Here is a 25,400-nt window from a genome sequence, read left to right as displayed (position 1 = left end):
AAGTAGGTGACTGTACATTTTGGAGTATTTTGAGCAGTTTGCCTTGGTGAATGCTGTTGATTTGTGGGCCAATAAACTATTTTTTTAAAATATTTTTATTTTTTCTTATTTCTTAGAATTAAAACGAAGCACCTTATACAAAAATAGTTGAAACAATTTTTGTATGAGGGGCTTCGTTATTTAGGTTAGAAGCTAAGGGAGTGCTGATTATTTTATGCTCTAGTTTAGTACCTCATTGGAATCTCTAAACAGTATTAAATGTTTTCTTGCTTATCTCTGAGAAGTGATATTCAATTTATGACTTAAGAAGATTTTTTTAATGACTTAAAATATTTTCTGTTTGGAGGCTTATCCTGTGTTCTCATTCTCTTTTAAACGCTTTTCCCTGTAGGATAACTGCACCAGCAAGGTATGGTGGGGCTTGGTAGAAATGATCTAGCTGTATAATCAGTTGCTGATTTTAAATCCTCAGCAGAATGCTTGGAGGCATAAGTAGGAATGGAAACTTCAAGAAGCATTATATTTGTTTGCTAGCTCTGGAATTTAGAATTGCTATTTAGGGTGACCATGAATCATGAGACAGCACACCAATACAAAGAGGTTTAAGAAAAATGTAGCTATCCTTTCAAGAAGCCAGCTATGCTTTAGAGTGGTGCCTATAAAAGATTTATTTTATTGCTCTTAGGAGGCATATAGGTGACTGCCATATAGGTTTTCTACCATGAAAAGTCATGGATTATTTAAATTATTAAATTTTTTTCTTATTCTTTGGTTATACATAAATTGAAGGCTCTAAGATCAAATTAAATTTCTGTTTTTAACTGTTAAATGTTTCCAGAAAACATTGTTTGCATTCTTATTAATCCAGATACAGAAGATTTTTCTTTTCCTTATATTTCTACACAGATATTCTAAAATTTATTAATATTCTTTTGCATAAATAATAGGGCACTTAATAGTTTGATCTGAATCACAAGGGTATCATGGAGGATAGAGGCAGTGTCTGCTTTGAAATATTTTTAAATATATAGATTTGCATATTCTCTTGTTCTATAAAAGTATTTTTAAAAGTGCTGGTTTTCTGGGTTTTTGCTTTTTGTTTTGTTCTGTTCATTGGACAGAGCTGCCTGAGATTAAAACTTCTCTCTGCTATTTGATATAATACATATGTGGATATTCTTCCAATATCTAATCTAGGTCTTAGAACAATGAAGACTTAAAATTTAGTGATTATTCTAACTTGTCCTGTCTATTTGCTCATCTGTTTACATCTGTATCAACCAGAGGAAAAGTTTACAAAGTATTTTTCCATGTATTTCCCACACTGATCTATGTCACAAAATTTTGCAAATGATCTTTTATAATCTCTTTTATACAACCCAGTTTAGTACTGTGTGTCTGTGTCATAAACTGTAACAGGTCAGAAATAAATGTTAATTTTTATATAACAAGCATGATTTTTGGTGAATTAAGATGTATTGTTATTTTCACTGGGAAGAGAAACAGGATTATTTCCATGCATACTTAAATAGTATTTTTTAGTGAGGTTAGTGATCTAAGTAAAGCTTGTTATGTAGCTGCTGAAACACTTATTTTTTAAAAAAATTGTGGGTGTGAGAACAGGAGATTAATTTGTATGAGAGCAAGCAGAGAAGAAATGGCTAAAGTTCTGGGATATTTTTAAATGGGAAAGATTGAAGTTCTATTTATACTTCTTCGTTTAACTACTCCTTAGTTTAGCCTAATTGACAGAAATGAATATGGAACATTTTAGAATCTGACACTGCTTACTTATTTTTACAGTTCTGTTGGCAGTCACTGTAATTGGCATACTTTAAATCTTGCAGCATTTTCAGTACTAAGGATAGGCAAAGTGAAGTGTTTAGATGCAGTGGGGAATAGAGAGAATAAACTGAGGTTTCAGGCCCCAAGAATTTCATGTGGAATGAAAGTCCCACTCAGCTATGACTGACTGAGAGGATTAATTCTCCCTAAAGATCTGTGTAACTTAGAAATACAACCTGCTGTGGGAAATGATGTCCTCATAGGTGAATGTGTCTGTGGGTGGAGCAGGATGAGATGTTGTTCAGTCACTAAGATGACTTAGCCTGACTCTTTGTGACCCCATGGACTGCAACATGCCAGGCTTCCGCCTGTCCTTCACTATCTCTGGGAGTTTGCTCAAGTTCATGTCCATTGAGTCGGTGATGCTATTCAGCCATCTCAAGATGTAGGGGACATGTTTGATGAGATGGAATTCAAGTACCAACTTGCCTACTTCATTTCCTTCTCAACAAATCCGAAGTCAGCTACTTAGTACTCTTTTTCTGAATACCCAGGATTTAGCAAGAAGAAGATCATACTCAATAACCTCAGATATGCAGATGTACCACCCTTATGGCAGAAAGTGAAGAGGAACCGAAGAGCCTCTTGATGAAAGTGAGAGAGTGAAAAAGCTGGCTTAAAACTAAACATTCAAAAAACGAAGATCATGGCATCTGGTCCCATCACTTCATGGCAAATAGATGGGGAAACAATGGAAACAGTGACAGACTTTATTTTCTTGGGCTCCAAAATCACTGCAGATGGTGACTGCAGCCATGAAATTAAAAGCTGCTTGCTGCTTGGAAGAAAAGCCATGACAAACCTAGAAAACATATTAAAAAGCAGAGACGTTTCTTTGCTGACAAAGGTCCATCTAGTCAAAGCTATGGTTTTCCTAGTAGTCACGTATGGCTATGAGAGTTGGACTATAAAGAAAGCTGAGTGCCAAAGAATTGATGCTTTTGAACTGTGGTGTTGAAGAAGACTCTTGAGAGTCCCGTGGACTGCCAGGATATCAAACTAGTCAATCCTAAAGGAAATCAGTCCTGAATATTCATTGGAGGGGCTGATGCTGCAACTCTAGTACTTTGGGCACCTGATGTGAAGAATGGACTCATTGGAAAAGACCCTGATGCTGGGAAAGATTGAAGGCAGGAGGAGAAGGGAACGACAGAGAATGAGATGATTGGATGGCATCACTGACTCAACTGGGACATAAGTTTGAGCAAGCTCTGGGAGTTGGTGATGGACGGGGAATCCTGGCATGCTGCAGTCCATGGTGTCCACAGTCGGACACAACTTAGCGACTGAACTGGACTGAGGTCATCCTTAGTTTAATATGACCTCAGATTATGCTAGGAATAGGTTATAAAGCTTCCTGTTACTGGGGAGATGCCTATCAGTGAAACCTGGCTTTCCCCTTAGTAATTTCTTTAATTATCACCACACAGTAGTCAGCCAGCAGATACTGGAGTAGCCAAAGCATTTGCCTTGTGTTTTACTTTCAGAGTGTATAATTTCCTTCATCTCAATACTGGTTTTGCATTGGTGTCTTTTGCTTTATCCTGTGATAATGAGATGGGCCAGAGAGAGAGCAGTACAAGGAAATTTTGATAAATATAGAAACTTTATCTTGCAGTCTCTCTAAATCTCCTGATCAGCAAATTGTATCGCTTTCTTAAACCTTTTCACTTTGACACCTAATTCTATGGTCAGATTTATTTTTGACATAATTTCCTTTTAAAGAAACCTAATGTGTATTACAATGTAAGAGTTAACGAGATATGCAGTAACCACCTTGATGATTTGGTGGTTGACCAGATAAATTTATTAATTAAATGAGTTGCTCCTACACATTCAACCTGGAATGCACAAGATTCATATTTACCCCTCTGCAAAAGTAAAAATTATTATTTGAGGTTTGCTATTATATGATATTAAAAAAAATCATTGTTAATTTTGTTACGTGTGAGAGTGGTCTTATAGTTACTTTTTTATAAATTCTTTCTCTGTTAGAGATATGTACCTGAAGTATTTTTAGGTGAAATGTGGATTTGCTTCAGAGCCGTATACAAACTATAAATGACAGGATATTAGATAGTAGTGTTATATTGGTGTTAAATTTCCTGACTTTGGTCATTGAACTGTGGCTGTGTAAGAGAATGTCCTTATCTTCTGAAGTGTTTAGGGATAAAAGGGCATAGGGTCTGCAGTTTCCTCCAGAATGGTTCAGAAAGAAAAAAATGTAGGAAAGACTTTGAGTGAAATTGAAATGTGATTGGTGAAATATTGATAATGGTCAGAGCTGCATGATGGATATATGGTAGTTCATTAGGCTGTTCTCCAAACTGCTGTGAATACTGTAAATTTTTCAGAATAAAATATAATAAGAAATAATTATTTATTGAATGAGCTTTGGGTTTTGTGAAGAACTGAAGCTGTGAGTGTTAAATTTCAACAGTGATGGCACCCCACTGTAATTTAATTTACTTGGAAATTTTAGACTGGTTTGCCTTCCATCCGAATTATTCCTCTCTAACAATGCTAAGAAAGGCTAAGACCATTTCTTTCTGTTTAATAGAGTAAGAAGAAGAAGAAAACTGATTTTATTCCCTACAGAGATTCTGTACTTACTTGGCTCCTTCGAGAAAATCTAGGTATGTAATCATCTTTTTAAAGGTGTGTAATCATCTTTTTGAAGCTGTTTACCAATTATCTTTGTGGTTCATTTTCCTGTGTGTCTGCTTTTTGAGAAGAATAATCTCTGTTACTAACTTGAGTGATCTTTTTTTTTCATTTTTACTCTTGATTTAATTTGGTTGAATTTGCTTACCTTAATTATATTTATTTATTTCTACCAGTTTTTTTGAGATATAATTGACCATACAGAATTGTATAAATTGAAGGTGTACAGCATAATGATTTGGCTTCATCATGAAATCATCTTGAAATGATTATCACAAGTTTAGTGAACATCCATTATCTTGTATAGATTAAACAAATTAAAGAAATAGAAAAATAATTTTTCTTGTGATGAGAACTCAAGCTTTATTGTCTCAACAACTTTCATATATAACATGGTCATCGTTCAGTCGCTTAGTCATGTCCAACTCTGCAACTCCATGAACTGCAGCACGCCAGGCTTCCCTGTCCTTCATTATCTCCTGGAGCTTGCTCAAACTCATATCCATTTATTTGGTGATGCCATCCAATCATCTCATTCTCTGTCATCCCCTTCTCCTCCTGCCTTCAATCTTTCCCAGCATTGGGGTCTTTTTTAATGAGTCGGCTCTTTGCATCAGGTGGCCAAAGTATTGGAGCTTCAGCTTCATATATAACATACTGCGGTGTTAACTATATTTATCATGTTGTAGATTATATTCCTACTACTTATTTATCTTATAACTGGAAGTTTGTATGTTTGGGCTACATTCATCTAATTTCTCCTTTGCCCTAACCACTACCACTGGTAACCACAGTCTGTTCTCTTTTTCTGTGTTTGTTTGTTTGTTTTTTGAAATATAGTTGACCTACAGTACTCTGTTAGTTCCTGTTACACAAAAAGTGATTTGGTATTTCTATGCTTTTCAAACAAATCATCATTAAGTCTACTTAATGATATGTTGTCATACAAAGATGTTATGTATTTATTCACTGTATGTCCCAACTGTACATAGCTGTCTTTATATGTGGATTATTTTGAATTATTGATCTAAGTTCATGCATTTTAGCAACCCAGCCTTTTTACTGCTCCTCCAACTCATGTTTAATGTTTTAACACTGTATTTTACATCTTTTGTTTTGTGTATCCCTTAACTCAATATTTATTGAGTATAGAGATGATTTTACTACTTTTGTCTGTTAACCTTCCTACTTGCTTTATACATGACTGATTTACTACCTTTACTGTATATTTGACTTTACCAATGAGATTTTTCCCTTTGTAGTTTTCATGTTTTTAGTTGTGGCCTTTTCTTTTTTACTTAGAGAAGTCTGTTTAACATTTCTTGTAGAACTGGTTTGGTGGTGCTTTTAGCTCTTGCTTGAATATAAAAATTTTGATATCTCCATCAAATCTGAATACTTCCACCTTACCAGTTGGAATATTATATTAGTTATAGGTTTTTCCCTTTCATCATTTTAAATACATTGTGCCACTACCTGCTAGAGAGTTTCTTCTGGAAAGTCAGCTGATAGCCTTATAGTAACTTGCTTCTTTTCCCTTGCTGCTTTTAATATTCTCTCCTTATCTTTAATTTTTGCCATTTTAATTGCATTGTGTCTAGAGTGGTCCTCTTCATGTTGGTCCTGTTTGGGACTCTCTGTGCTTCCTGGATGTCTTTTTTCTTCCCCAGGTTAGGGAAGTTTTCATCTATTATATCTTCAAATGTGTCCTCTCCCTCTTCTCCTTGGACACCCTTGTGTTCGTACACTTGTTGTACCAGGTATCTCTTAAACCGTCCTCATTTCTTCTTATTCTTTTTTCTGTTCAGCCTTCGTTATTTCCACGATTCCATCTTCCAGCTCTCTGATCCATTCCTCTGTATCATCTAATCTACTGTTGACTCCTTCTAGTGTTTTTTCATTTCAGTTCTTCTTCTTCTTCTTTTTTTTGGGGGGGGGGTTTCTTCTTTATATTTTCTAACTCTTGTTAAAAACTTCTAACTTCTTACTCTGTTCATTTAGTCTTCTCCCAAGTTCTTTGAACATCTTTACAATCATTACCATGAACTCTCTATTTGGTAGATTGCCTTTTCCACTTAGTTCTTCCAGGGTTTTATCTTGTTCCTTCGTTCTGAACATATTTCTCTGTTGCCTCATTTTGCCTAATTTGTTGTTTTTATTTGTGTGTATCTGATAGGTTGGTTATGTGTCCTGACCTTGGAGAAGTGGCCTTTTGTAGGAGACGTCCTATGTATCCCAGTAGTGCACTTCCCTCTGGTCACCAGAGCTGTATGCTCTAGGGGTGTCCTATGTTTGGGCTTCATGGGTCCTTCTGTTGTGGCAGGCTGGCTGCTGTGGGAAGTCTGGGAGGTGTGGCTGACCCCTGTTCTGGTTGGTTTCCAGACCCTGCGTTGTGTGGAGGCTGCCATTCATTGGGGGGTGGGGCTGAATTCTGGAGTGGGTGGTTCTAAGGCTGGGGGCCTGTATGTGTTCTCAGTCTGCTGGCAGGCAGGGCCAGTTCCTGACAGGATGTTTGCAGAATCTGGTGTCCCAAAGCTGGTGTTGGTGTGCCAGTGGGTAGGGCTAGGTCCTGGAGTAGTTGCAGGGTCCAGGGTGTCTTGCAGCTGGTATTGGCCTGCTGGCAGATGGGACTGGAGCCCAGGACATTGTGGGGCTAGTGCCAGCCCGTTGGTGGGCACAGTTGGGGCTCAGGGTCTCTGACTGTAGGGCTCTAGGGGTCCTTGGGGCTGGGGCTAGTGCCAATGCACTGGTGTGAAGTGGGACGCAGCTCCTGGGCACTCAGGTAGACAGGACTGGTGGCTGTGGGTTCTGGGGTCTTAAGAGAGCAGACCTGCTGGTGGGTAAGGCAAGTCCTAGCACTCATCAGCTAGAGGGAGAATTCCAAAGTGGAACTTGTTGTACCAGTGTCCTTGTAGTAAAGCGAGCTCCCAAAATTGGCTGCCGCCAGGGAGCACTCCTGCCTCTTGTCCTCCAGGTTCAGCCTAGGGGTCTGACCCAGTCTCCTTTCAGGTTACTGCCTCTGCCCTGGGTCCCAGGGCACGTGAGGTTGTGTGTGTACTCCTTAGGAGTGGAGTCTCTCTTCCCACAGCCCTCTGGCTTTCCCAAAAGTAGGCCCCACTGGGCTTCAAATCCAAACTTTCTGGGGGCTTATCTTATTGGTGCAGGAGCCCATGCAGAGCTCGGACCCCTTGCTCTTTGCAGAAAACCTCTGCAGTTGTAATTATCCTCATTTGGGGCTCAACCACCCAGGGCTGCGGGTCTTGACTATTCCATATCTCTGCCCCACCTACTTGTCTCCTTGTGATTACTTCTTTGGTTTTAGGACTTTTCTGCTAGTCGTTTGATTTTTCTTACCAATAGTTGCTTTGTAAATAGTTGTTATTTTGTGTGCCTGTGAAAAGAGGTGATCTCAGGGGCTTCCTTCTCTGCCATCTTAGCTAATAGAGTAGCCAAGGTGCTACTTTTAGTGAGCATCTTTAATATCTTTCCTGTGATATTATTGCCCACATTTAAATCAGGGTTTGCTCCCATGTCTTATTTACTTCAGGACGTGAACTGTTGAGTAGTTGTTTATCTGACCACACACCTACTTCAAACTGTTGTTCCTTTTTGAAAACCCCATGCTCCTTTGAGTGGCATGTAATCAGATATAGCTCCTCTTTGCTGATGTTTTTGAATCTTTGTACCTATCATTCACTGTTCTTTTAGCCCCTTTCCCTCTTTCTTGATAAAGAGGGAGTGATTAGCTGTGTTACATGTTGCTGATATAAGGAAGTGGCTGAGAATGGCTATTCATGTCACCAGTGACTTTAATATCATTAAGAGTGGCTCTAGTCTAGTGTCTAGGGAAACTGGACACAGTATATCCAGATACCAAGATTTACTTGTAACCATGCCTGGCTTGGGACATTTCAAAAATTTACTGATTAAATCTTAGATTCTGAGGTTTTGCTGTCTGATTTGACACATTCAATGAAGTTTTTTTTATAAAATAAGTATGATTTGAGATAATCATGATTCATCTTTTTAGGTGGCAATTCTCGGACTGCAATGGTTGCTGCTCTGAGCCCAGCTGATATCAACTATGATGAAACTTTGAGCACTCTGAGGTATTCCGTTTGATCTCAATAGTTAATGAAAACACAGTGTTCCCCGTAAGTCTTCTTGTTAGGCCATGGGTTGTCTTATGCTATGTGGGTAGTTGCTTAAGTAAACAATGACCCATCCCTTTTATAACAGGGAACAGACACACACACCTGTTTATACTTTTCAGTTTCATTGAGAAAAGCAGGAACTTTTTCATAGGAAAGATATTAAATTTGCTCTAGTGAGATTTTTGGGTAACTTTTAGATAATAGTAAAAACTTCTTACAGTATTTTCTATAAAAAGAAGTGTCCCCGGGGGATCAGGATGGGGACTACATGTAAGTCCATGGCTGATTCATGTCAATGTATGACAAAAACCACTACAATATTGTAAAGTAATTAGCCTCCAACTAATAAAAATAAATGAAAAAAAAAAAGAAGTGTCCCCTTCTCATGTTTGTCCTTATAGAAGTGCTCACTCACATCATAACAAATAATAAAGTTATGAGTACATGTAATATTTTAAAAATTACTGACAGAATGTTCACTAATAGGATAGTTTTGTATATGATTAGGTTCGATTACATTAATCTGGAACTTTCAACTCTTCTCTTAGCAAAAACATTTCTGATATAATGGAGAAACACTATAGAGTCTAATAAATTAGTTTTCATATTTATTTCGATATTAGTCTCTGATATTTATTTCCTTTGTGATCTTGAGGAAATCACTTAGATTCATTGGAGCCTTTCCCCACATCTTTATAAGGTACTAAAAATAATGCTTTCTACAAATGTATTTTTACTAAGGCTCATAAAATGTGTAAACACTCAAGCTGTTTTTAGAAATAATGGTATGTTACTTATGAGAAGTAGAGCATTTAAGGAATGGCAAAAATGTGTCTTCTTTTTGGATCTAGATACGCAGATCGTGCAAAACAAATTAAATGTAATGCTGTTATCAATGAGGACCCCAATGCCAAACTGGTTCGTGAATTAAAGGAGGAGGTGACACGGCTGAAGGACCTTCTTCGTGCTCAGGGGCTGGGAGATATTATTGATAGTAAGTGAATTAAGGACCAGCACAAAATCGATTCCTTTCTAGGGCTCTTAAACTTAGAGTTAAGGAACTTGATGAAGCTTGATAACAGAGAGTTTTTTTGTTTTTTCTTAACCTTTTAAGAAGTCCATTGAGGGTAGTTCCCTGGTGGCACAGTGGTTAGGACTTTTGGCTTTTACTGCCATGGCCCAGGTTCAGTCCTTGGTCAGGGGAACCAGATCCCACAAGCTGTGCAGCACACCCACCCCAAAAGCTCTTTGAAAATGATCTCTGAATTTCTTTTATGTACCCATGTATCAGGTTTTGAACTCATGAAATTACTTCTTAAAATGTTACATATCATTACTTATATTTTTTATTGGATTTCTATTTTAGATCAGCAGTGAAGTTTATTTGGAATGTTAAGTTTATTCTCACTGCGAAATTAATCACTTCATAAAATTGTTTCTTCAATTTTTCGTTTTTGTGTTTTGGGTTTCTTTGGATTAATGTAGTAGTAATACTGAATATATTTGTAAGAAACCCACCATTCCAGTCTCCTTTCAGATAAGATTTACCTTTGAGTGGTTAAATGCCCCCCAACTCACTCCTTATAAACTTATGACGGGGCAAATAGCCAAATCCTGTCAAGTTCAAGAATTAGACTTCCAGAGAGTCTTTAAATGTTGTCTTAAAATGACTCTCTAACCTCAGTGATCTGCCTACAAAATGTCTAATCAGAAGTTCTCCTGAGGGAGTTAACTAGAATATTCAGTATAATAGTATATGAGTTTACTTAATAAAGCATATTTTTATTTTTTGAGTTTCAGATTAATATCATTATTTGGCATTCTAATAAGATTTTCAAGGCCTCTTCTAGTTTAGTTCTTCTTACTGATTAACACCTGAATTTAAATGAATACATACAGTTTGTAAAATGGTAGTATGTTATTCTAAGTGTTAATTATTTTCAGCTTCCCAAATTCCAAATACTGCTCTGTTCCCTTTCTATGTCACTGCTGAACCTGAACTTTGACCCTTTTTGTATTTTCCCTCTTGCTTACCTTCAGTTGATCCATTGATCGATGATTACTCGGGAAGTGGAGGCAAATGTGTGTATCTCACATATTGGTGGTTTCCAGTACCCTGACTTGCTACTCTGCCTCTGCTGGATCAGCCTTAAGATGAGCTTTGCATGTCAGTGATCCTAACAGGGAAATCCCAGACAGAGCATAGTAGATTCAGAAATTATTCCTATTTTTGTCCTTTTCCGTTAGCAAAGCAGACTTTGCTGAATTTCAGTTTGTGGTTTGAATTAGGTCAAGAGACTTAAAAACCTCTTGTTGCTTTACTCTTTAGTTTTTCCACTTTGGTTTTGTGTGATTAAATTTAATCCAAACTCATCGATGGTGATGGTAGTGATGACAGCAGCTCACGTGTATTGAGTGCTTATAATGTGCTAGGACCTGTTCCAGGTATCTTGAATATATTATCTCTTTCAAACCTGTCAGTGACTCGCACAAAGTTCCTTTTTTGCCCATTTTGCCAGCGAGGACACTGCTGCCTGGAGTGGCTAATTGAGATCCCGTGGTTTCTATGTGGTCAGACTGGATAGTGTAACTAAGAGCCCTCATTTTTAATCATTATGGCACCTTTTTTGGCCTCTTGATCCCTCATGGTCTGATTACTTTTTAGAAAAATCCTTTTAAAATACCTCTCTAACTCTGAGCCTTAGTGTATATATAATTGAAAGAAGTCACTTCTAGTTGGCCAAATCTCTGTGCTGGAGTACCTCTGTGATTTTGGATTAGCACACACCTGTGCTTATGCCAAGCATATTTCCTACAGATCTTGGACCTCAGCTTACTTGATGATTAGGTAAACTTTTTTCCTTATTCATGAATTACAAATTAAATTTTTTAAAACTTGGGTGTCAAAAATGTGTGCTTGAATGAGGACTTTTTATAAAGGGATCACACCTCATTACTCTCTCCATACCTATCACCCTTTAAAGCTAACTCGTAAATGAATAACTCATAAATAAACGAAGAATCTTGATTTGGGGGTGATTCAGTTTTAGATTTTTCTTGGTTTGTTTGTTTCTATGGGAGGTCATGTGACAGGGCTTGGCAGACACAGGAGAAGCCCAGTGCAGCCCTGGCTGCTGTCTTGAGTTTTGGCCTCGAAGGGCCTATAATGTCCTAACCCACAGTGACTCTTGGACCGGAACTGCTCTGTCTGAGATTTCCGAAGCCAGCTGGTTCTGGTGTGGGAAAGACATCCTTTGTTCTTGCTTTTGTGCTGCAGGTGCTGCTGCTGCCAGCTTGTTGCCTCACTGTTTCTGAGCAGTTGTGGCATCTCCCAAAAAGCTATGCATGACTGAGTTTTAATTCTATGTCCGTGCAGGAGAGCAGCCTTGACAACTGAGTTTCCGTTTCAATCGCTGCACTTAATGCCTTATAGGGCTTGCATGTGTCAGCTGGACCTTCCATCTTGTTCTTCCCCACCTAGCTGCCACCACCCAATGGCTAATTTTTTGCAACAGTTCCTACGCCCCTCCCTTTTAAAATTTGCTTGTTTTCCTATGTTCTATTTTTGCAGATGGTGGTTCTCAAACTGTCTTGAAGCAACCACTGGTTTTAAGGGGATTCAGGAACTGGCTTTGATTAAGTTTACGTGGGACAGACTCAGAGAAAGCTAATAATATTTTTTCTGACTCTTTGTATTGACTCATATCCTTTAAGGAAAACTTACTTAGTTTTGATATGAATTTTGAACAGTGTAGATTTTCTTACATGTAAACATGAGCTAATTTAAAAATAAGAACGCACCAGTACCTATGGATTTCCTCTGGTGCCTACTGGAGAAAGAGACTTATGAAGAAAAGTACAAATGGCAGTTTAATTAATTTGTTGTTTGTGGCTCTTTTTACCAAAACTAAGTTTAAAAGAGAAACTTAGAATTCTGTTAAAGACTTAAGTAAATGAAAGTATCTCCCTAGAACTTGCATATCATACTAGGAACTTGGCTTCCCAGTGACTCATGGTCATTCTGTTAGGCAAAGTGAGAGCCTTATTTAAATTAGTAGATAATCAGCCTTGATTTTTGCTTGCTCCAATAGATGAATGTGAGCAACACCAGATTTAATAATTTGCTCATTATTCACTCATTGTTCATCCCTGTTGAAGTAATTAGCCCTGAGTTCTTAGCCAGGACTTATATAAGACTCCTGTAGTTTCTGCACTTACTTCTTTTTTTAAAAGGCATATTTAAAAAATCCTTGTTAGCATACAAAGAACACTACTAAGTGCTCAGATTTTTGTTTTAATGTAACATTTTCTTGGGAGTTTTTCCTGAGTCCCATAAGATACTGGGCCAGGCTGATATGTATTGATACTGACAGATAAGTGATCATTTTTTTTTTCCTTTGCTGTTAGAACTACTGGCATTTAACAATTGTGTAAACCTAAGACATTACAGATTTGGAGCCGTGGATGGGATGGAAGGCAGGTGGCCTGGTTGTGTAGGGACAGAGCTTCAGCAGTGTCCTTGGAGGCTCTGTGTCCCTCTACCAGAGGCAGTGTTAACCCACACTGGACTTTCTAGTTTCTAAATTCAGGAGCAGTTCTTAACCTCTCCAATGCCAGTATTAAAAACAAGATAGTCATGTTTGAGAACTGCCATCTGGAACAATTACAACTTGTCTTTGTATCATAACTTGTCTTTGTCTTGCCGCTTTAATGCTCTCCTTTCTTACACTGGTGTTCCTTCCTATCTTTTTTCTTCTTCTGCTCCTTTTCTACTTTTTCTGCCTTCCCTTCTTTCTATCTCCTAGATCTGAAAGATTTTCAGAACAATAAGCATAGGTACTTGCTAGCATCTGAGAATCAACGTCCTGGCAATTTTTCCACAGCATCCATGGGGTCCCTTACTTCATCTCCATCTTCCTGCTCACTCAATAGTCAGGTGGGCTTAACATCTGTGACCAGTATTCAGGAGAGAATCATGTCTACACCTGGAGGAGAGGAAGCCATCGAACGTCTGAAGGTAGGTAGTACCTACTCAGACTCAATGGAAGGTATTCTGTGTCATTCTATAAGGCAGGGTAAGGACTAGAAACCATTGAGCTGTTGGTTCAGCACATGAAAGAACTTTCTAACTCTCAGTAGTGTCCTGAAGTTACTGCTTTGTGAGGTGATTAATTTCTTTTCACCAGAATGCTTGAGTCTGACATGGCTGGGCAGGGATGGGAGGGAGAGTTGCGTGGGCAGGTCAGAGGTTGGCCAGGCAAGGTAGCTGGTAAGTAGGTGTGTCCATCCGTCATGTCCATAAGTAGATATGTCCACAGTTTATAAGTCATGGTGAAATCGTTTACTTAGAAATTTCATTGGAAACTAATTAATTTAACATTTGGTTTCTTTGGAAGATGAAATTCTGCAAAGCACAGAATCTGCTTCTGTTAGTAAAATATGTAATCCAAAGAAGGTTTGCACATTTGAGTAGCTATACCAGCTTTATTCCAAGACACATGAAATTTTATTTTCTGGAAGTTCATAGAAAGCGCTGTGATCCCTACAGTGGAGGGGCTGCCCCTCCTGGGCAGGTGCACACAGGTCACGGATCTCAGTGCTGGTGCCATGTACTGGAGTCCCGTGTGTGCAGGTCACCCGCCATGCCACCCAGCAGCTGACTCTTTGAGGTACTTTCTTGTCTGTCTTGGTGAATATGAATGTTAATCCCCCTCTGTGACTACAACGAGAACAGACAGTTGTCACCTGTGGTGCCATCCATCACATCATCGTGACAGCAACACAAATGCCTTTTATTTCCCTGCTTGTCACTTCCAGGATGAGAATGATCTATCCCTTGTGGCCTTTGTATTCAAGAGACCAGGGTGGGAAAAGCAAGGAGGGCAAAGAAACTGTAAGGAGCTGGGGAGTTGCAACCCCGTGCCCGGCGAGCAGTCCTCGTCACGTGCACTCAGCATTCTTCACCATGGCTGCTCATTCAAGGACCGTGGAGAACAGTGACACAGTTTGACAGGTTAACAATAGAAAAAGTTTGCTGAACCTTTTTGCTAAAAGGGAGTTTAGCTTGATAATTGTTGATGCTTTTATTTTGGTTTGCAGATGAGGCTGCAAAAGATGTTGAAGAATTGACTTCTGCCTCTCAATCAGCCTACCTTTTCTTTGGCATTTCAGTCACTTTTAACATAAGATGCTTCAGAAACAAAAGTAATGATCTTGCTGCTTCCTTCAGGATTTATTAGTGGAAAGGGGGGAAATTCTGAAACACCTGACAAAGGGACAAGGAGTGAGAAATCTTTTCATTAAATATTGCAAAGAAAAGGATAATTTCTGCTATTGTAAAATTGACTTTGGAATTTTACTGAAGGTGTTAGTGAAGGCCTATGCAAGCATTGCTTTTTGTTTCTGTATTTTATCACAATAGGCGTCAGTGACAAAGTTTCTGTGTAGGGTTCTCTTCAGGCCAATGGCAACATGCAGGGATTCTGTGGAAGGGAAAAATGGAATCTGTCATTTATTATAAAATGTCATTTTTCTTTGGGAATTTGGAGTCTTACTATTTGAATCTTACTTTAATGTACAAATGAGATTACACTTCCTTAAACACTTCTTTATGTATGAAAAAAATTCTTCCCAACTGCTAAATGGAACCAGCTGAAAATAATGTTGAATGTTAGGAGTCAAGATGTGGACCAGATGCTTTAAGTGTTAGGTCACCCAGTATCTTCCGCATAGTTTCTAGGGAATAACACTGCCTTTTTTCAAGGAACCCTCTCCCCAGCCTCTCTGCTTCCCACCCAAAATAGAACTGTATTATTACTTTTAGCAGAAATAAGTTTCTCTGTTTTAATTCTCCTTTAAACCAATCTAAATGACATTTCCTACTTTTACTAGCTTTAGAAAATAGTCTCTTTATGGTTTTGCATTCAGTCTTGTTTTTTAATGCAGCATGGTAGTAATGTAAGCACCTTAGTTCTGCTCCTAGTTTTTGATTGGTGAGAATTCCATGTCAGCAGACCTGCATTTTAATGCTGCAGGCAGATGACATCCTGTGTTCACAGGGCAAGGCAGTGGTTGTACGATAGAAATGCTTGCAGATTTCTCATTTTGGAGACTGTTTCATTGTTCTGAATGTGAAGGAATGGCATTCCTAAGACATGACACTGTAGGAGAAAAATACTGTAATGCAAAACAATAATACAGGAGGGTCATTCATTTTCCTAACATTTTATGTCCCTTTGTTTATCTATACTTTTGACTTTTTAAAAAAGGGTCAGTTGGTAGAATACTTTTACACAGGGCATTACTATTGCTTCATTCATTGAATGTCCTGTTCCATGTGGAGGAGACGGAGGTTCCCCATCATAAATACCCCTGGCCCTCTGCACATCTTTGGCAAAGAGAGTAAAATGTAACTGCTTTCTGTTTTTAGCTGCACCTCAGAGTGAGTTGAAATGTTGTCTCCTTGACTTGGATTCCGCTTAAGAAGGTTTTAAATGTGTAGCAGTAGCTACTAGGTGGTGCCTCTGGTGTTGATTAGCCTGGCATCAGTGTCAGCACTGTGAGTGCCACTGCTCAGGCTTTTAGACTATAAATATCCACAGAGATCCATTGCAGAGGCACGCAAGGCTAAATGCTGTTCTCGGCAGCCCAAGGGCCCCACGCTTGGAGCTGCTCACTCACGAAGCAGGCTGCATTCAGTACAGTAAAACTTATCTGATGGCTTCAAGGAATGTTCCATGTAGTAAGCATTTAACTATTTAAATATCTCAATCTAAACTATAATTTTTTTTTTCTGGGGAAATGTTTCTGACTTATTCTGTGGACTTGTCCACCATCTTAACTGATCGTGATGAAGATTTGTTTGTTTTCAGCATTATGAACTGACTTAATAGCCAGTGCTGTGCAGGTAGCCAGACAGACATGATGTGAGATCAGAGGTAAAAGATGCCTGAGCCCAGCATGCCTGCAAGCTTAAAAAACATTCCCGATGTCACTCTGTTTTTTCAGGATTTTTTAATGTACAGTACCTATAGGAAAAAGACCTTTGAAGAGTGTCTCCTTGACTCCTCATTTCTAAAGCATGAATTCCAATTCAGGTTAATCTTAAATTTGCTTCTAGAATAAGTTATAGGCAGTGCTGGACCCCCATGTGCCAGGCCTGCCTGCAGAATGAATTGGTGACTCAGACTGGAAGCTACCATCCTCTTGGCATCTCTGTTTCATTTATACTAGGTTTGTCATTTAGCCTTGAAAAAAGAATATTCCTCAGTCTTTCTTAATTTATGGTGAGCTATCTCATAGAATATCTTATTTAAAGCCTGTGGATTCTGCCTTAGTTGGAAGAAGAACACGCAGGAAACGCAGCCATAGACCTAGCTCTGGGAGAAGTGTGGCCTGAGGATAGTCACTTAGTTTCTCTGTGTTTCTAGAATGTCTGTGAAATAAGTGACTTTTTCCAGGGCTGAAGTTTTGCTGAATGACACTCAACATTGTTTCCTCAGAGTTTAAAAAAAATAACTTTCTAGAGGACATAAAAGTTGCAGCTTGAAGCTGTAATGAAAGAATGAAGGTAGTACCTTCCTTAGCTTGCTCCTTAAATCTTTTTTCTACGAGGAGGTCTTATTCTGACTTACCCTCCAGGTAGTGAGTAAAATTAGAGAGGTCACACCAGAGTTGGCAGCAAGATGGTAAGAGGATTGATTCCTAGACAGTAACTCGCTTCCTAGGGGTGAGTTTACAGTTGCCCCAAAATATCAGAAGAGTAGCTTTAACAGAGCCAGATAAACCTCAGCTCTGACATGCTCCTTCTCTAAAAATAACCAGTCAGAAAAAACATGTATTTCAAGCATCTCATGGATCAGTTTGTATTTTATAACTGACATCACTGTGGCTTGTGGACCACAGTATATAAAATAAGCCCTAGTGCAGGTGCTGTGGTTTGGGCATCGTGTTATCCTGTGCCTTTGTTTTTGAAGTTGCCACTTAATGTGAAGGTTTCTATCCAACTCTCTTTAATAAGCCTGAGACTCTTACAGGTTATGAGGCCTGCTTGTATTGTACTTGCCCTTTGACAGTCATTTGCAGAAGCATTAATGCTCCCCTGTTTGAGCTATTGAATAACTTTGGTGGTGAGTTAGAGAGGCTGTTGACCACTTGGTACTTGGTACCCTTCCTTTCCTGCCCGTCCTCTTTCAGCATTGTGTGCCCTTCTTGGCTGCCGGCCCTCTGTGGTGGCTTGTGGTTCCTCGATTGGCTGTGGAGTGGTCTTTGGGCTGCAGATTATTCATTCCTGTTGGAGGACTGTAGAGATGCCGTCAGGTAGCTGCTCTAGTCTTTCAGCCTGGAGTGTGTTCAGGGGGTTAATGAGAGCCAGTTCTGGTGAGTTTTGTCTCTGCCCTCCTGCCTTCCACTGTAGGCTGGCTGTAGCTTCTTGCACTTTGTAACAGACTCACTTCAGAGTACCTCCTGCATGTCCCTCTTTCTTTCTACCTCCCTGATGCCCAGGCCTATTCCGAGTGTTGTAAGTTTTGTTCTTTGTTCGTTGTTGCTCCTCCTCCACCGTTATCATCACCCTCCTCGTCATGCCCTCCTGTGTTTCCTCTGGCTCCTGTATTCCTTTGCTTTTGCGGTTGCTTCCATGAGTCTTTACTCTGGGCTTTTACCATGCTCGTTTCCTCATTCCAGAAAACAAGTGCCAGGTGCCTTAGGGTGTTATTGTAGTAAATCTTGCTAGTTTCTTTCTATGTAGATATTAATACTTCTCTACATTAACTATTCTACTCTTCTACAATTCTACATTAACTATATTAATAGTCATCTATATTAACTACATTACATTTGCCAGAATGGGTGAATTTAATTCAGATGACCATTATAGCTACTACTGTGGGCAAAATTCCTTAGAGGAAATGGAGTAGCCTTCATAGTCCACAGAAGAGTTCAAAATTGCCAGTACTTGGCAGAGATCAAATTGCCAGTACTTGGGTGCAGTCTCAAAAACTACAGAATGATCTCTGTTTGTTTCCAAGGCAAATCATTCAGTATCACAGTAATCCACGTCTATGCCCCAACCACTAATATGGAAGAAGCTGAAGTTGAAAAACTCTATGAAAACCTACTAGACCTTCTAGAACTGACACCAAAAAAAGATGTCCTTTTCATCATATGGGACTGGAATGCAAAAGTAGAAAGTCAAGAGATACCTGAAGTAACAGGCAAGTTTGGCCTTGGAATACAAAATGAAACAGGACAAAGGCTAACAGAGTTTTGTCTAGAGAATGTGCTGGTCATAGCAAACACTCTCTTCCAACAACACGAGACGACCATCATCAGATGGTTAATAGCAAAATCAGATTGATCGTATTCTTTGCAGTCAAAGATGGAGAAGCTCTATATGGTTAGCAAAAACAAGAGCAGAAGCTGACTGTGGCTCAGATCATGAGCTCCTTATTGCAAAATTCAGACTTAAACTGAAGAAAGCAGGGAAAATCACTAGGCCATCCAGGTGTGACCTAAATCAAATCCCTTACAATTATACAGTGGAAGTGAGAAATAGATTCAAGGGATTATTTCTGATAGACAGAGTGCCTGAAGAACTATGGATGGAGGTTCGTGACATTGTACAGGAGGCTGTGGTCAAGACCATCCCCAAGAAAAAGAAATGCAAAAAGGCAAAATGGTTGTCTGAGGAGGCTTACAAATAGCTGAGAAAAGAAGAGAGGCAAAAAGCAAAGGAGAAAAGGAAAGATACACCCATCTGAATGCAGAGTTCCAAAGGATAGCAAGGAGAGATAAGAAAGCGTCCTCAGTGATCAATGCAGAAAATAGAGGAAAACAATAGAATGGGAAAGACTAGAGATCTCTTCAAGAAAATCAGAGATACCAAGGGAACATTTCATGCAAAGATTGGTGCAATAAAGGACAAAAACGGTATGGGCCTAAGAGAAACAAGATATTAAGGAAAGGTGGTAAGAATAAACAGAAGAACTATACAAAAGAGATCTTAATGACCCAGATAAACTTGATGGTGTGATCACTTTCCTAGAGCCGGACATCCTGGAATGCGAAGTCAAGTGGGCCTTAGGAAGCATCTCTATGAACAAAGCTAGTGGAGGTGATGGAATTCCAGTTGAGCTCTTTCAAATCCTAAAAGATAATGCTGTGAAAATGCTGCACTCAATATGCCAGCAAATTCTGGAAACTCAGCAGTGTCCACAGGACTGGAAGAAGTCAATTTTTATTCCAGTCCCAAAGAAAGGCAGTGTTCAAACTACCATACAGTTGTGCTCATTTCACATCTAGCAGGTAATCCTCAAAATCCTTTAAGCTAGGCTTCAACAGTATGTGAGCTAAAAACTTCCAGATGTTCAAGCTGGATTTAGAAAAGGCAGAGATCAAATTGCCAACATCTCTTGGATCATAGAAGAGGCAAGAGAATTCCAGAAAAACATCTACTTCTGCTTCATTAACTATGCTAAAGCCTTTGACTGCGTGGATCACAGCAAACTGGGGAAAATTCTCAGAGATGAGAATACCAGACCATGTTACTTGCCTCTTGAGAAACCTGTATGCAGGTCAAGAAACAACAGTTAGAACCAGTCATGGAACAACGGACTGGTTCAGAATTGGGGAAAGGAGTACGTCAAGGCTATATATTGTCACCCTGCTTATTTAACTTAAATTCAGAGTCAGTACATCATGTGAAATGCTGGGCTGGATGAAGCACAAGCTGGAATCAAGTTTTCCGGGAGAAATATCAATAACCTCAGTTATGTAGATGACGCCACCCTTATGGCAGAAGCGAAGAAGGAACTTCTTTATAACTGCTTTATGAAGGTGAAAGAGGAGGGTGAAAAAGCTGTCTTAAAACTCAACATTCAGACAACCTTAAGATCATGGCATCCAGTTCCATCACTTCATGACAAATAAATGGGAAAACAGTGGAAACAGTGAGAGAGTTTATTTTCTTGGGCTCCAAATCACTGCAGATGGTGACTGCTGCCATGAAATTAAAGACGCTTCCTTCTTGGAAGAAAAGCTGTGATGAACCTAGACAGTATATTAAAAAGCAGAGACATTACTTTGCCGACCAAGGTCCATATAGTCAAAACTATGGTTTTTCCAGTAATCATGTATGGATGTGAGAGTTGGGCCATAAAGAAGGCTGACTACTGAAGAATTGATATTTTTAAACTATGTTGTTGGAGAAGAGTCCCTTGGACTGCAAGGAGATCAAAGCAGTCAATGCTAAAGGAAATCAACCCTGAATATTCATTGGAAGGACCAATACTGAAGTTAAAGCTCCAGTATTTTAACCACCTGTTGTGAAGAGCCAACTCATTGGAAAATATCCTGATGCTGGGAAAGATTGAAGGCAGGAGGAGAAGGGGATGACAGAGGACAGGATGGTTGGAAGGCATCACCGACTCAGTGGACATGAGTTTGAGCAAGCTCTGAGACATGGTGAAGGACAGGGAAGCCTGGCATGCTGCAGTGCATGGGGTTGCAGTCAGACACAACTGAGTGACTGAGCAACAATTATTAATAGATACATTGGGGGAATCACAGAGGCTTCATAAAATAGCCTGTTAAATGAATTTGAAATATCTTTTGAACTATGAAGACTTCTCATCCTGAATCACTACCACTACTGTTATCATCATTAACATCATCATCATCTGAGTTTCTAATTTTGTATCCATGCTAGCATTTTCTCCTGCTTTTTGCATGTGCTCATCTCCCTTTTTGATATCCCTTCTTCCTTCAGTTTTTTTTTGTTTGGCCTGAACATTTCCTGCTTGTCCTTCATTCACAGTATGAGTATCACTCGTCCTTGACTCATCCACCTTCCGGCAGACCTGTGAGCGCTTCAGTTCCAACACTGAGCACACTGCCTGCTGTTCTCCTGCCATTCCCATCACAGTCCTGCAACATGCTGCTCTAGCTTTGCTGTTGTTCCTGGAAAATGCTAGACATTTCCCACCCATTCCCTCACACACCCGTCTGCTTGTGTAGAACCTCATCAATGAGCCCAGTTCTGACAGCCCCACTGCAGATTGCTTTCTCCCCCTATATTCTCTCTTTTCTTTATTTTTCTACAAAGCTCTTATCATGGTCTGACATTCTATAATCTCGACTTATGATTAAAATGGATTGATTATCTCAGTCTCTCTTCTGGAATATAAATCTCATGAGAAGTAGGAATTTTGTTCCCTGCTGTATCTTTAGTTACCTAGAACAGGGCTTGGCATGTAATGAGGTTATATATGATTACTGAATGAATGAATAATGGTTATTTCTTTCTGTCCCTAGTATACAGTAAGCTCCTTGAAATTAGAAAACATGTTTTAGTTCTTATGTTTCTGGCACATAATAAACACTCAGCTGGAGATGGAAAATTGTCTCGCTAGTGGCTCCATGCCTTCAGATGAGATTAATATGAACTCTTTCTATATTGGGAATTGGGCTGTGTTCAAGGGGGTATTGTGTTGAAGGGGAGGAAAAATATCTTTTCTTTTATTCTTTTAGGTTCTTGGCTGGGACTTCTGTAACAAAAGGCAGATTAACAAGTGAAAAGCCTACAAATTTATTTAGTATTTGTTTACATGATGTAGCTCAATGGTAAAGAATCCTGCCAAATGCAGGAGATGCAGGTTTGATCCCTGGGTTGGGAGGATCCCTGGGAGAAGGAAATGGCAACCTACTCCAGTATTCTTGCCTGGGAAATCCCACGGACAGAAGACCCTGGTGGGATACTGTCCATGAAGTCACAGAAGAGTCAGACATGACTTAGTGACTAAACATCAACAACTGTGTGACATGGAAATGACTTCATAAGGAAATGAAGACCCAAAGAAGTGTTAAACGTGAGCATTTTTATGCTACGGCTTCCCTGGTCATTCAGACAGTAAAGAATCTGCCTGCAATGAAAGAGACCTGGGTTTGTTCCGTGGGTTGGGAAGATCCCCCTCGAGAAGGAAATGGCAACCCAGTCCTGTATTCTTGCCTGGAGAATTGCGTGGACAGAGGAGCCTGGCAGGCTCTATGGTCCATGGGTTTGCAAAGAGTCGGACGTGACTGAGCGACTAACATACACACTTGATAAAGTGTGAAAAGTGGTAGAAAAGTGTGATAGAACAAGGGGGAGGGGAACTAAGAGTATTGGCATCACAGAGAGATTGCTGCCTTACTTCCAGAGCTCAGCAGTAAAACAAATAGCACAATAAAGTGAGTCACATGAATTTTTTCTTTCCCAGTGCATATAAAAGTTAACTTCACACTATACTGTAGTCTGCTAAGTGTGCTCTAGCTTTATGTCTAAAAAAACTATGTGCGTACCTTAATTGAAAAATGTTTTATTGCTAACAAATGTTGTCATCTGAACCTTCAGCAAATTGGAGTAGTGACATCAAAGAGTACTGATTGCCTGTCACCATAGCAAATGTAGTAACAGTGAAAATGTTTGGAATATTGCAAGAATCATCAAAGTGTGATAGACATGAAGTGAGCAAATGCTGTTGGAAAAATGGCACCAATAGACTTGCTACATGCAGGGTTGCCACAGACTTTCAATTTGTAAAAAACGCCTTACATGTGAAGTACAATAAAGTGAAGCACAATAAAACAATATCTGTAGCAACCTGGGGAGACTTATCAAGGTTTGTCTGTTCAGATACTTCTTAGTGTTCCTTCATCTTCTAGAAATAAGGATGCTGCATTCCTCCAGGGGTAGGAAGGTTGCATCTCATGAGGGTCTTACAACTAGCTTCAAGAGGTCAGAGATTCCTTCCTACTTGTATCATTTCTTAAATCACTAGTATTAAAATACTCAGTGTGCCAAGATATCGTATTTTAGTGGAGCATATTCTAAACACCTTCAGTGTTGTGGTGAAATTATAGTGAAACAAATAACAATGAATACCTTAGAGAGCTTTATTCTTTTGTAGATGTAGCTGTTAGAAATAGTGCTTTGCATTTGGAGATGTAGTATTACCTTTTCTTCTACACACACACATACACCCTCTCTTTCTCTCTCTTACACTGTAAAGGTATTTTTATTAAGACTTAAAGGGAATTAATATATCAGGGACTGATTTCTTTCTTTACATATTAAGAGAGGGAAAAAAAAAAACCTCATTGTATTAGATTCTGCCTCAGATCCTCTGAGAGCATCTTCTGCTTCTTGCCATCCTTCCTAGGCACAGAAGGTTAACTTACAAGACTCTCTGACACTGTAACTATGGACTTTCTCCTTAGGAATCAGAGAAGATCATTGCTGAGTTGAATGAAACCTGGGAAGAGAAGCTGCGTAAAACAGAGGCCATCAGGATGGAGAGGTCAGGAAGTTAAACTCTGGGATGTTTCTAAAATATCTGGGGAATTTGGATTACGTTTATAGTAAGAAAAGATAAAGTAGAAGTTAAAAACAACCTTTCCTCCCCAAATGCAGAACCAACAAACAAAATCTGTGTGAGACTTCTGGCTACATTCACACTGTGAAGTGAAATTAAGATATTTGAATGTTCTCTAGGCAGTCTTGTTCTTAGTTACCTACTACATGTTGCTAGGGATCCATATAAAAATTGAAGATATTGAGGAATGAATTCTTAATTTGCAAAAAGATTGCCTTTGATAAAGGCCCAGAGGAAAAAACCTGTTTTGATTATTGTCTTTCAGAGTGACGTTTTCCTAAAACCTCTTTGGTAAGAGGTTAAGTAGTTTCAGTTGCCAATTTTTAAAATCTGTACTCTATCTTAACCTCCTGATTCTCTACCCTAAGAATGAACATGACCTCAAATAATACTTTTGCTGTTGGAGTAAATAGATATTTTAGGGACTTCCCTGGTGGTCCAAAGGTTAAGACTGTGCTTCCAATGCAGAAAGTATGGATTGAGTCCCTGGTCAAGGAAATAGTATCCCATATGCTGTGTGGCATGGCCAAAAAATAATAAGAATAAAATAGTTGCTAAAAATATATACATTTTAGTTAATGTTAGTTTCTTCTTACTTCCTGGAAGATGAGGTAGAAATGAGTGCTAATGTGTTGATATAGTGAATGTATGAAACAATTTTCTTCTTTATTGTAGAGATTTTAAGCTAAAATTGTTAAATCAATGTGATGGTAGGCATGGGAACATGACATTTGAGAAAACCAATGTTATAGATAATGCTCCCTTTATCAGAGCTACTTTCTGACTGCTTTTGCTGATTTTTAAGAGATGGTTCCTTGAATGGGATGTATTGCCTTCAGGGCATGTTCCATTCTTCCTTTTTTTAATATTAATAGACATATTATTTATGAATCATTTTCTGCTTCCAAAATCAGATGTGACAAAGTTCCTATTTGGGTAAATACAGCTTTACATAAGACAGGAACATAATTTACTTTGAATGTACTATTTCTCTTAAAGATAATTTCCCTTTGATGAAGGGATGAGTAGATTCTTTTACATTTGTATTACTGACTTTAAACATAGATAATTGTTTTTGCTTTGCTTGCTTTACCTTCCAATTCATGTTAGACTGATTTACTTCTCATTTTAGTACTGTGATTCTGATATGCTTATTGCTTTTTCTAGAGAAGCCTTATTGGCTGAGATGGGAGTTGCCATTCGGGAAGACGGAGGAACCCTTGGGGTTTTCTCTCCTAAAAAGGTAGGAAACAGTGTTGTGAAAGTGAACCAAACTGAGACACTTTGTCTCGGTCCTCGAGGTACTTCATGTCTTTCAGGGCTGGCT

At 39.0% G+C, this 25,400-nt stretch overlaps 1 protein-coding gene across 7 annotated transcripts in view; it reads left to right on the top strand.

The window, feature by feature from the left end:
- KIF1B (kinesin family member 1B) overlaps positions 1-25,400 on the top strand; it is a 150,135-nt gene that overhangs the window by 47,363 nt on the left and 77,372 nt on the right. For 3 of the 7 annotated variants that reach the window (XM_065935779.1, XM_065935782.1, XM_065935784.1), the window contains exons 10-16: positions 4,406-4,481; positions 8,540-8,618; positions 9,515-9,657; positions 10,704-10,745; positions 13,469-13,680; positions 23,919-23,998; positions 25,241-25,316. In XM_065935779.1, coding sequence (XP_065791851.1) covers positions 4,406-4,481; positions 8,540-8,618; positions 9,515-9,657; positions 10,704-10,745; positions 13,469-13,680; positions 23,919-23,998; positions 25,241-25,316 — 708 coding nt within the window. The remainder of the gene's footprint in view (positions 1-4,405; positions 4,482-8,539; positions 8,619-9,514; positions 9,658-10,703; positions 10,746-13,468; positions 13,681-23,918; positions 23,999-25,240; positions 25,317-25,400) is intronic. The other 4 variants (XM_065935781.1, XM_065935783.1, XM_065935785.1 and 1 more) reach the window with 2 other exon arrangements.

This window comes from Muntiacus reevesi, chromosome 5, assembly GCF_963930625.1.
Source record: "Muntiacus reevesi chromosome 5, mMunRee1.1, whole genome shotgun sequence".
In the NCBI taxonomy this organism is placed as follows: Eukaryota; Metazoa; Chordata; class Mammalia; order Artiodactyla; family Cervidae; genus Muntiacus; species Muntiacus reevesi.
This window is presented reverse-complemented; position numbering and strand designations above follow the sequence as displayed.